Here is a 12,208-nt window from a genome sequence, read left to right as displayed (position 1 = left end):
GATATTTGTGACTTTGGAGAATGGCCACAGAGGCAGAGAATGCAGGGATTCTGTGGTGCAGCCTCAGAGGGCAAATTGTAGGGTCATAGCCAGGTCTGGGAGGAGCGACTGCTAGAGGATGTGGCAGTGTGGTCCAGGCATGGGGAGCAAGGGCCTCTCCCTGAGGGAGAGAGGCTGGGTGGTCACAGAGCCCCCTGTGGTTGGGAGCAACAGGGGCATAGGAATTTGGGCAGATGATGCTTCATTCTGCAGGGCTGAGCCATGGAGTCCCTCTAATGTTAACGCTACTGCAGCTGCTGCTTGCCATAAGTCTGGATTGTTTGTTTAGTGTTTATTTTGCAGTACTGGAGACTAGCCCTTCTCTCCATCCTTAGCTCTTCCCCAGTCATTGTTCATTTTGAGACCAGCTCTCACTAAGTCACTCCATTGCACAGACTGGGCTCAAACTTGTCCTCCTGCCTCAGCCTCTCAGAGTATTGAGATGACAAGCATATATCACTGGCCTTTTCCTCATAAGAGGTGGATGACAGGTTCCTGATTTGCCTGGATAGCAGCAGAGGCCAGGTCAGCCATGGCCACCAGCATGTGGACTGCACATATGCTTCAACCTTAGTATCCCACTTAGGAAAGTTTATTCTGGGGCAGCACTGCACTAGAACATGCAGCCTGAGTGTGCCCAAACTGCACAGTTTATGATAATAAAAAGAGACAGAAGCACATGAAACATTCTTTAATATGGTTATGTTCTTTAGTACATAAATTATGCAATAACTGCACAGAAGAATGAGGCAGAAAATGTGTTGCTGTGAAAAAGTCTGCTAAAACTGAAAGGGAGAAGGTAAGATGTAAAAATGTTGCCTTAACAAGAAACCATCTGCCTTGAGTTATCAACATCAAGATTTCTGCCAGCCCAGAGTCTTTGCCTCAGAAAGGGCCACTTAAGGCTTCTGAGGATGCTGCAGCCTGTACCCCACTGAGAGCCCCAGCTGAGGGGTGGTTCTGCTCATCTTTGTGCGTATTGTGGTTTAAAATTTCTTAGCATGAAGCATGAGGATCAAAGGACTTGGGCCTGGGAGCAATTGGCAAGAAATCTCACTTATTAACCTTGGGCTTGTGACTTACATTCTTGCCACCTATAAAATGGAAATAATCATTTTTGTGCTTGTAGCAAGCAGCAGTAGTAATTAAGCTTAATAAGTACCATAAGAATAACTGTGATCTACCATTCCTGAGCATCCTAGTTCATTAGAGTAAATCAGTTGTTTATAGTGTCAGCCAGGTAGGGAATGGCTTTTTTTTTTTTTTTCTTTTTTTGCAATACAGAGAATTGAACCCAGGACTTCTGCACTGAGCCACATCTCCTGGCCTTTTGTTTTATATTATGGTAATACATATACAGTCCTTCTTCAGTGCCACTTGCTGCCCCTTCTAGGCTCTGGAACCAGTGTGCTGAGCCAGGATGATACTGGGAAGGGTATATTGAAAACAGATTTTCATACGGCATTGATCAAATTCAACCCCATCAGGAGGCAGGCCAGGGTTCATGAGCTGCACACAAAGCGACATTGCAGGCCACCATCAGCTCCTCCTTGCCCATTTCCCTACCCCCAGAACCCCTCCCATACTTAGTTCCATTTGCAGCCTGGCCATGTGGGGTGACATTCATAGGGCACAGTGGAGGTGCCCATTCCTGTCTCTTGGGCTTGCTCTCACCTTCCACTAGCTCTGCACAGAACTCAGAGGCACAGGCAGGACTGGGACTTTGAGATTTCTGCTCGGTGCAGAGCTGCTGTACATAGGAATGCAGGGATAGGGTGACTTGGTAGCACTTTTGAGGGGTTACTGGGAATTGAACTCACAACTTCATGCCTGGCAGACAGGTACTATGCTGCTGAGCTATATACCCGGCCCTTGATAGCACTTTGTACTATCTGAGTCCTGCTACAGAGGAATCCAAAGTCCCAGGACATCAGCCCGAGGTGAGTGAGGCCCTTTATGCTGTGTGGCATCCATGTTCTGTGGGTGACATTGGTTGTGTTGTGGGCTTGTGGTGGGTCCTAGGAGCTGCAGTGACCCTGAGTTTCTCAACCTGCCCTGTGCACCTTGCCCCTGACTTGCTAACTCTCTCTCTCCACTGCTGCTACGCAGGCACAAGTTTTGGGAGCCTCTCCCCATGTGCCTGCTGCTTGAGCTGATCCCTCGCTCCTGCCCTCTCCATGGAGAAATAGAATCGGTATCGAACTTGAGTTTGGAAGACTGGGACTTAAAGCCAAGCTCTTTTACCCACTGGTTTTGTGACCATTTCAAGATTAATATCTATGCAGAGCCTGAGTTTTCTCTGCACAATACTTGTGAAAGAATGTAGCACATTCTTTCTCTGTCCCAAAATGTGAGTTCTGCAGAGTGTTAGATAGTACAGCAGTTTCCCCTCATCCTTGGAGCAAGCTTTCAAAGACACCCCACCTACTACATGGATGCCTAAAGTTGCAGATCTTACCATGTTTCTTCCTATAAGTGCACATCTATGATAAGGTCTAATTTATAAGTTACTCTAAGAGGTTAACAATAACTAATAAGAACAATCATAACAATATACTGTAGTAAAATTACTAGTGTTGCTACTCTTGCACTTTGTGGACTTATTAAATAGACTAAGGCTTATTGGGGTGCAAGCTTGGAGATACTGGGACAGAAGATTTGCTAACTGAGATGACAGCTAAGTGACTGACAGCCAGGTAGTAGTGTATATACTGTAGATACATGGGAAGAGGGGATGATTTGTGTTCCAGGCAGGTTGGAGCAGAGAAATGTGAGTTTTCATTACACTACTCCGAACATGCATTTTAAAATTTATGCCTTGTCTATTTCTAGAATGTTCTTTTTTCTTTTTTTTTTTTTTTTTTTGTCTTTTTCATTTTTATTGGTACCAGGGATCAAACTCACGACTGCCTGCTTGCAAGGCAGGTGCTTATGCCATTGAGCTAAATCCCCAGCCCCTATTTCTAGAATTTTCTATTTAATATTTTTGGGCTGTGGTTGCCCACAGGTAGTTGAAACCTCAGATTTCTGTATTAATTTGGAAAAGCAGAAACATGCTATGAGGAAAGTTTCCTCTTTATAACACTTTTTAAAAAAATTTCCTGGTACTGGTGATTGAACTCAAGGTCTTCACCCTGAGTTACATCTCCAGCTCTTTTTATTTTTTATTTTGAGACAGGTTCTTGATAGGTTTCCCAGCCTGGTCTTAAGCTTACAATCCTCCTGGCTGTACCTCCAGAGTATCTGGGATTGTAGGCAGACACTATTGAATTTGGCATAACAACTTTTTAATGGGTTTATTGAGATATAACTTTTGCCATAGCATGCACCCCTTTTAAATGTACAGTTCAATCACTTTGAGTAAATTTACCAAAGGTGATGCCACCACAGTTGTGGTCTAGAATATTTCCATCTCCCAAATATTCCCATCTCCTCATGCCTATTTACAGTTCTTGTCCATTCTTTCCTCCAAGCACTTATCTACTTTTGTGTTTTTGTTTTGTATAGCCCAGACATTGTTTGTGAGTAGAACCGTACTGTTTGTGCTCTTTTGGGATTGGCTTTTTTCATGTGCTGTAACAATGTCAAGATTCATCCATGAAACCTAAAGCACGAATCAGCCCAGGTTGAGTAACCCTGTTTATGATGCTTGAGACCAGAGAGTTCTGGATTTAGAGTCTTTGTATTACATAATGTACTGTCTCGGGAACAGGACTCAAGCCTAAACATGACTTTCATTGATGTTTTATGCATACTTTGTGTAGACAGCATATTTTATACAGTACTCTCAGCATGTGTGTTGTTTGTACTGTGACCTGTCATATCTTGTAAGTCAGATATGGAGTTTTCTACTAGTGGTGTCATGCTAACATACAAAATTTCAGGTTTTAGAGGATTTTGGATTTTGGATTAGGCATGCTCAACTTATATTCCATTCCTTTTTAAGGCTCTTAAAATCTATTGTGTGGACATGCTGCATAATTTTATCATCAGTTGATGGGAGTTGGAATGGTTTGCAGATGAAGCTACTAATTTTAATGCTCTTACAGACACGTATATACATGTTTTGATTTGAACATGTGCTTCCTGTTTTCTTGGGTGTGTACCTAGGAGTGGAATTACTGGTTTTGTGTGTAACTTTTTTACAAAAGTAACAAACTGTTTTTTTCAAAGTGTTTTATATTTCCACCAGCAATATTTGTGGGTCCATTTCTCCATGCCTGCCCCAAAGTGTTCCTGCCTGCCTTTTGAACTGTAACCATCCCCGTGGGTGTGAAGTCCTATCTCTTTGTGGTTTTAATGTCCCAGTGAGGAACATTTCTGTATAGATTCAGAAAAGGCAGGGTTTAGAGACAAAGCTTCACAAGTGCCAATTTCAGAACTCCTGGGAGAGCTTTTGCGTTTAAATAAGTATTGAGAATCCCTTTGTAAGGCCAAATATGTAGCATTTTCTCAAATGAGGACCTGAGAATGCAGGGTGTCTGGATTAGTCATCTTAAAGGTCAGCAAATGACTAATCAAATCCCATCCGTGGCCTGTTTTTTCCAATAAAGTTTTATTGCAGGAAACCCATACCCATTAATTTACAAATTGCATATGGCTGCTTTGAGTCTGTGGGGCTAAAACTGCACAGCTGAGATGGAGACTGCCGGTCTTGCAAAGCCCCCGACACCCATCTGCCTGGCCCAGGCTGCACAGGTGCACTGAGCTGTCCACTTACCTGCGGATGGCCCTGAGGCTGTGGGTGAGGACCAAACAGAAACCAAGCACTTGGCGAGGCTCCTGCTGCTCAAGCTGGTGCTTGAGTGATAGAGAGAATCTATGGCCAGGGAGGATTGGGAAGGACCTTCCTTCAAAGGGAAGCAGGAGCAAATGGTGGCGAAGGATGAAGGGGGTACTACGGGGACTTATGGGGCTGAGGCAGAGGATTTCTGCAGGGATTGAAGAAATTGGAGAGGTCACTCCAGACCGCTTAGGCCCACCTAGATCCCTGACTGTGCACTTTGGCTCTTGGTGGGGAGCTCGCACCACTTACAATGACGTAATTTTAGCCCATCTTCCCCTACATGTGGTGGTCCTCTGACTCTGCAATTGAACCCCTGGGGCTTCCACTTCTGCTTTTGCCTTCTGGACAGTCACCTCCAGAATCCCTGCTCCCTTTCTGTGCAGTAGGAAGCATAGTTGCTCTCCTCTCAGAAGTTACTGGGAAGGTGACAGAGATTCTTCCCTTAGCAGGCATGGTCCTTGTGGCAGATCGAGGCCTGCTCTGTTCCTGCCCTTGTTATCTTTATACCTTTGAATCAGAAGCTCCTTGAGGGCAGAGCAGCCATGGCTGTACGCCTTAGGCTGCTCAGCAGGGAGCTGACCCCTTATAAATGTCCATGAAATGAATGCTTGGTACAGAGGCCTGAAGTTCCAGCTGAGGAAGAGCCTTGGCCCCCCTCCCCAGAGTGCTTTAGGGGCCTCTGCTGTGGTCCCAGGGGAGAATTACAGGGACTCACTGTTTTCTTCTCAGAACAGCACATGCAGAATCCCTGAGGCCAGTCTGGCCTCCCCGGATGGGCAGGGAAAGCACACTTATTTTGGTGATGGGCCTTTTTGTGTTAGTGTGTTGTTGCTTGGGTAGACCAAGCAGGGCTATTTATAGCTCCGTCTCTCCGTGCCAGCTTTTAGGGCGATCTCCACGTCCCTGGCAGCACTGTCCTCTGTGGCAGATTGAAGAAAGGTGATCTGTTCACCAGCTCCGTGCAGGACATAAAGATGAGTCCTCTGGCTGCCTGCTAGGAGCCTTTCCCTTGTGGCCTCTCCCAGGCTCTGCACTGGAGCAGCCAGAGCTGCACTGCTTTCTTTTCACCTATGCCTCTGTGCCTGGGACACAGAGAGAGCCACTTCCCCTGACCAGCACAGACCAGAGTCTGAGACCATTCTGGCATGGGTTTCCAGGAGGGCTTCAGAACCTCCCAGTTCCAAATTTCAGATTTCATCCTAAGTTTCCCCATAACCTGAACTGGCTAAGCAGTTGGCCCTCTGTGTCCATGGGTTCTGAATTCACAGGTCGTGAACCCTAAGGCCCTAAGATTCAACAACATGGATTGAAGGTATTTGGCAAACCTGGCATCCCGTGGAACTCTGCATACTATTTTTCCCCCTTACCCTGGTTCCCTAAGTGACAGTGCACCAGCCACTTGCACTGTGTGCACTCCTGAGCTAGAGATGGCATAAAGTCTGGGGCAGGGCTGGGGGTTCTTTGTGGACACTGCTCCATGCTATACGTGGGAAGTGAGCACCGCCAGCACCCCAGAGATATGCGGGAGTGCACAACTGAGCTACTTGCAGACAGCAGTCACTTGCGGTGCAGACTGAAGGAGGGTACGCGAGGCATGTGCCACTGAAGTCCTCTGTTTCTTACTAAGGACTCACACAGTGTGGTTTGAGGCTCAGCCCTCGCTTTTACATAGCCTGCCAGCGCTGTGGCTCCTCTGAGCCTCCCCTTGGGTGACACCATGAGCTGTCACCTCTTTTCCTCCTCTCTCACCCCCAACTCCTCTTGTATCCAAGACTTCTCCCTTCATTTCATAGGCCCCTTCCCATGAAAACACAGGTAGGTGGACAGTCCTCGTGCCCGTGGTCCGCTTAGCTGCCCCACTTCTCACTCATTAGAACTGAATGTCCTATGGCAGCCACTTCCCTTAGGGTCCCCCAACCCTGCTGTGTGCCCAGGATGCCCACCCACTGAGCATCTCTCCCTGACCTTGCCGTGCCCCTCTCACCAGCCCAGACTCCCTCTCTCTTTGCCTTTGGAGTACCTTGCCCAGTCTTCCCTGGCTCTCTGTCCCCTCCTTCTCTCCCCTCCCTTCTCTCTGCCACTGAGATGCTGGGGTCCTGAGGTCTAGTACAGGTGCTGTTTCTTCCCCTTATCTTACACTCCCAGAACAGCCTGAAGGAGCCCAGTAGGAAGCTCTTATTCACCTCTCTTCCAAGATTACAGGTACCTGGCCATACCACCCCTGTCCTAAAGAACAAATAAGTGGCCATTTGTTGCTTTCTCCTCTACTCCACTTGCCACTTCATTCTGCTCAGCTAAAGACTTGCTGTCCTCAGCTGTCCAGGCATCCATGGTATGAAGCTAGGTGTCTGCCCAGCCCTCTTCTTCCCTGCCACCCAGGGCCCTGGGCAGGCACCTCCTCCTCTGCTGCCTGCACACCCATCCTCCCCTCTCTATCACATTGCCCTACCTGGGTCCTCTCCAGCAGAACCCTGTGTTCCCACCTGTCACCCTTTCCCCTCTCACTTTTACTATTCATTCTTCCTGCTCCAGCCAAATAGTTTCCTGACACAGATCTGATGGGTCTCATCACCCTCAGGGTGCAGCCCCAAGGCCTCAGCCCTATATCTACCCCCTCACCCCAGCTGTGCTGCACTGATGGATTATGTGTGGTTTACCCTTCTCTACCACACTGTGATCTCTCTCTAGCCCCCCCAGCTTAAGCCTCTGGAGGAATTTATGCCCAGATGTGCTCCATTTTCTTTGCTTACTTGCCTGCTGTCTTGAGGACCCCCTACCTCCCACATTCTGATCTGGCCCTGGCCCCCAGGAGGGCCCCCTGCTATGCCTTGGGCTTCCCTACCTCTCCTCTCCACACTCTGCTCTGTCTGCCTTTCCCAGGGACCACCAGTTCTTTATGCACCCCCATGGTTTGCTGAGTGCTCTGCCTATAGTTGGCACTTCAATAAGTCTCATGAATAAATCAGTACACACACAGTGATGGGTGCTATACCCTCCTTTTACCTACAATGCAAAGAGATGCAGGAGGGCATTTATCATGGCCTTAGCCTGTAAAGAAGAAGAGAGCAGTGGGAAGTTCAGGGTCGTGGAGGAAGTTGGGAGCTGGTGATGGCTCAGGCTGAAAGTGTGGGCCCTGCAGTCAAGACCCCAGGCTCTGATCCAGGATCTGGAGATTGCTATGACTTTGGGGAAGATTCTAAACCTGTCTACACCTCACTTTCTACGTTCTTGACATGGTGATAAGGTTTATGGATTAGTTGAATTCTTATTTAGAAAGCCACTGAAAGGAGGCATCATATGCCCATGTAGAGAGAGGAAGCTGAGACCTGGCTGGGTGACGGCTGCCCAAGGTGAAGTCAGTGACAAGGAGACTGGGATTTGAGCCAAGGCCATCTCATCTGTGCCAAGGACTGAGAACTATTCCTCTGAGCTCTGGGTGCAATGTGCAGGAATGTGTTACTATGGCCTGGAAAGGGTGCATGGTGAAAGGTGCATATAGCAGGTACATTAACACATAGTGGGACTTGCAGACATGGATCCCCCTGAAGAGCCTCAGCTAGTGTTCAGCTTTTCCCACTCCCTAGATGATGTTAGGATGTCTCTTAGTGGGCTCTTGCCAGCCAGCATCTAGGCAGCAGACATTCTTATTCAGACATCTGTCCTGGCACTTTGTGGGTAAGGATCATTCAGGAGGCTTTTCCCAGGAAGAGCTGTGCCTTCCTGAGTTTCTGGAGTGGAAAGCCTCAGCACCCATGCTCTCAAAGGCCACCCACAGAGGCGATGCACACCCTGATCTGCTCCGTAGAACTTTGAGAAAGACTGTTTACAGGGACAGAGTCCATCCATACAGTGACTTCTCAGAGGATCCCTGTATTGTGACCAAAAGTGTTGCTCTCTACCACTGAGATCTTTGGAGATATGCATTTCTGTGTCATTACCCGGCCTGTCCTGACTGCTCTAAGGCTGGCAGAGTGACACCACAGGCTTCCTCTGGCCCCAAACCCCACTGGAGAAATCAGGCAAGCCCCCAAATGAGTGCTATGAGTGCCAACCCCTGGAGGATGAGTGGCACTGAGCCAGAAGAAAGAGGAAGTAGAGACCTCCTTCTGATGCTCCCTCCAAAAAGAAAACTACAGCTTAAAAACAACTGATGTGCCATTTGTACTCATTCCTTGGTGGCCAGGAAATGTGCCTCTGTGGTCCTCAGATTTTTCTGTGCATGAGAAATTCTCAGAGGGATGTGGCAGAGCACAGCTAACTGGAATGTTTCTGCACAAATTGGGGTTCGGGCTCAGGAATGTTTGTGTTTCTGGCAAGCACCCCCAGGATCTTTCTCTGGTTCATACTACTCTGTTATAATAATAGCTATAATAGATTCTCCTAAAGATGTCCCTTAGTAAGCCCTGAGATTTTAAAACAAATTAAAGCCAAGACTAAGACCTGAGTCATTCAGTTCTGACTGAGTGGCTGCCCTCTTTCCTCTCAAATTGCTGGGGCTTCTTTTCTGTCCTCCTTACCCTAGGAGAGAGCAGGAGCCATGTCAGGCTTCACCTTCTATCCTCGCCTGGCTGGTAGTGGGCCTTGCTCTCTCTTCTGGCTCTGAGCCTGGGCTGGTTGCCTTTTGAACAACTCCATCGCCGAACATGGTCTGATTTTCTTTGGGGGCCTGCCTGATTTCTCCAGTGGGGTTTGGGGCCAGAGGGAGCCTGCAGACCAGTGCTAATTGGTGTCATTGAGTAATTAATGCAAAGTCAGGCCCAAGTGGATTCCCAGGGAGACAGACACTGAGGGTGGCTTTCATGCTTGGTGGAGTAGGAGCTCCTTTCCCAGAGAAGGCTCTTGCAGTGCTGGGGCAACTGGCACCAGCCAGAGTGGGGGTGCTTTGGCAGTCCAGAGGGGCTCACTAGTTTGGAGGGGTTTGTATTGATGCACAGATCTGCACAGTACGGAGCAAGGAAAGTTTGACTTTAAAAAACAGAAACCCTAGCATGGGCTCTGGAAGCCAGCCTGACATTGCCCATACAGAACTGTTAGGCCTTCAGGAAGGATGTACCAACCTGCGTTTGCTCCAGGGACCTCTGCCCCTTGGTGTGACAGCCAAGCCTCCCTGTGTGCTACCACCAATTACCCTTCTTGCTGTTCCTTCTGGGCCCTGGGTCCCAGCTGCTGTGGCCCAAGTACACCGTGCCCCATCTCTCTCAATCTGGAACAATCTCTGTCCCTCTTCCTGACTCATTCTGCTCATCCTTCAAAATGTGGCTCACGTGTTTCTACTTCTAGGAAGATCTCCTGGATGCCCTGTCACCATCAGGATGGGCTAGGTTATGCTGAAGTAACAAATACCCCAGAGATCTTGCTGGTTCACAACAGCAGAGCTTGTTTCTTGCTTTCCCTCCATCCCTGACTCAGGCAGAAGAGGCTCATGTTGACAGCAGCCTCCAGAGACAACAGAGGTGGGGAAACGGCAGTAGGGAACCAGGCCACTCTGCTCTGAAAGCTTCCATCTGAAGTGGCACATGTTTCATTGCTGGCCAAACAGTGGCCACAGTGAGTCCTGTGTCCACTGTGAATTCAGTAAGGCTAGGGTATCAAGCACCACTGTGGAGACATGGGGTGTTTAGAGATGTCACTGCAGCCTGGCAGGTACCATGGGTGGGATGTTTCTGGCCTTCCCTGTGCCCTGTGTATTATACTTGCACCTTATCTCACTCCCCACGAAGAGTGGCTTCCTAGGGGCAGGGTGGTGCTTTTCCCCTCAGAGGCCCGTACCCACCCCAGGGTTTGGCACAGAAGGTGACCTGGTGAGTGGGGCGGGGGCAAGTGGCAGGTGGCCCGTCTCTCCTCTGCAGTGCTGGTCTTGCTGCAGGTGGCCGAAGTGGGCCATCACCAGCCCCATGACTCTTGACACTCTTCTGCAGGCGGCGAGTCCTGGCCATCTCCGATGGGATTGAGCACATCGGGAACCTGCGCTGGGAGCTGGCCTTGTGTCTCCTGGCAGCCTGGACCATCTGCTACTTCTGCATCTGGAAGGGCACCAAGTCCACAGGAAAGGTGAGAGGTTGATCTTGGAGTGACTACTCAGGGGCAAGAGAAGAATGATTTTCCCAGTGGCAGCTCAGGGGACTGGAGGGTGCCTGGAAGCTATGTTGTGAAATCTGGCTCAGATGTTTTCAGATAGGATGAGCACTAGATAGGGAATCCACTCAGGAGCCCAGAGTTAAGTCCAGTGTATATTCGTCACATACCTTAGGCTATTTTGCTTTACCTGCTGGGCCTCAGGTTGCTCACCTGTGAAATGACCTTACCTAGCCTGTGACACAGAGTCAGTCCAGAGTCACACAGGATGTTGAAGTGCAGTGAACCGAGCAGTGCTGAAGCTCTGCAGTGACCCTCAGGTCAGTGAGCTGTGTGCTAGCTGGGGAACACGGGCTGTCTCCCCTGGCAGGCCCCACATCTCACAACACCCTTGTTCCTCTCTCAAAGTCTGTGGAGGGGAGAGTAACTGTCTCTGTCTCACAGCCTCACTGTGTCACCTGCCCCCATGGGACTCCACAGTCGCCACCTGATTGGCAGAGACATAGGAGAAGGCAGCCAGCCCCTGACTCTCCTCCACTCACAGGTTTTGGGCCAGAACCTGAGACAGAGCCCCAGGGCAGCTGGGAAGCATGGGAAAACATGAGGACTTTGGTAGTGAGTGCGTCATATACTGTGAGGATCGATAGTTAGAAATGTGAAGCTCATGGCCAAGTCCAGCTTGCTTATGAGTTTTACTTTAAAAGGATGAGGGGAGTTAGTTGCTAACATGTAGAAATCAGGATATCTCACATAGAAAGTAGGAATCTGATCCTGACATCCCTTGGCAAATGAGACTGGGCTGCACCAGACCTGCAAACCCACAGGGCTGCAAGTGGCTGAGCTGAACAATAGCCACCTCCTCCAAGGGTGTTCTGGTTGGCCACAGACCCCACCGCTCCTTGTCACCCCATCCTGTGGCTGAGTGTCGACGCTATGAGTTTCCTCTTTTTGACCAATTAGTTTTTCCTTATGGAAGAGGGGAAAATGACCCCTTCTTCCTTCTGGTTGTGACGGGAAGTTGCTTATAAGCACTGTTCTAAATTCTTGGCCAGGGCAGGCAGTACAGAGAAAGCTCTGGAAGCAGAAAGTGGTGGGTGGGATGCATGGTGGAGGTGGCTAACCTGCAGCAGGAAGGGCAGGAGAGCCCAGCAGAGGTAGCACAAAGTGCCACACTGCATGATGCAGTAGAACTAAAGGTGTACCATAAAACAGCCGTGAAGGTGCCAGGGCCCGACAAAGCAGAAACCCAATACTCGTGTCCCTTCAGTCATGAGGACTATCCTAATCTTTGCTTCCTCTTGTTAGTAT

At 49.0% G+C, this 12,208-nt stretch overlaps 1 protein-coding gene across 1 annotated transcript in view; it reads left to right on the top strand.

Moving 5' to 3' along the window:
* The window catches only part of Slc6a11 (solute carrier family 6 member 11), a 101,412-nt gene that overhangs the window by 15,916 nt on the left and 73,288 nt on the right, over positions 1-12,208 (top strand). The window contains exon 5 of the mRNA XM_063238011.1: positions 10,744-10,876. Coding sequence (XP_063094081.1) covers positions 10,744-10,876 — 133 coding nt within the window. The remainder of the gene's footprint in view (positions 1-10,743; positions 10,877-12,208) is intronic.

The sequence above is a fragment of the Cavia porcellus genome, unplaced genomic scaffold (assembly GCF_034190915.1).
Source record: "Cavia porcellus strain 051 isolate PalLab524CR breed Dunkin Hartley unplaced genomic scaffold, mCavPor4.1 scaffold_27, whole genome shotgun sequence".
Lineage (NCBI taxonomy): Eukaryota > Metazoa > Chordata > Mammalia > Rodentia > Caviidae > Cavia > Cavia porcellus.
This window is presented reverse-complemented; position numbering and strand designations above follow the sequence as displayed.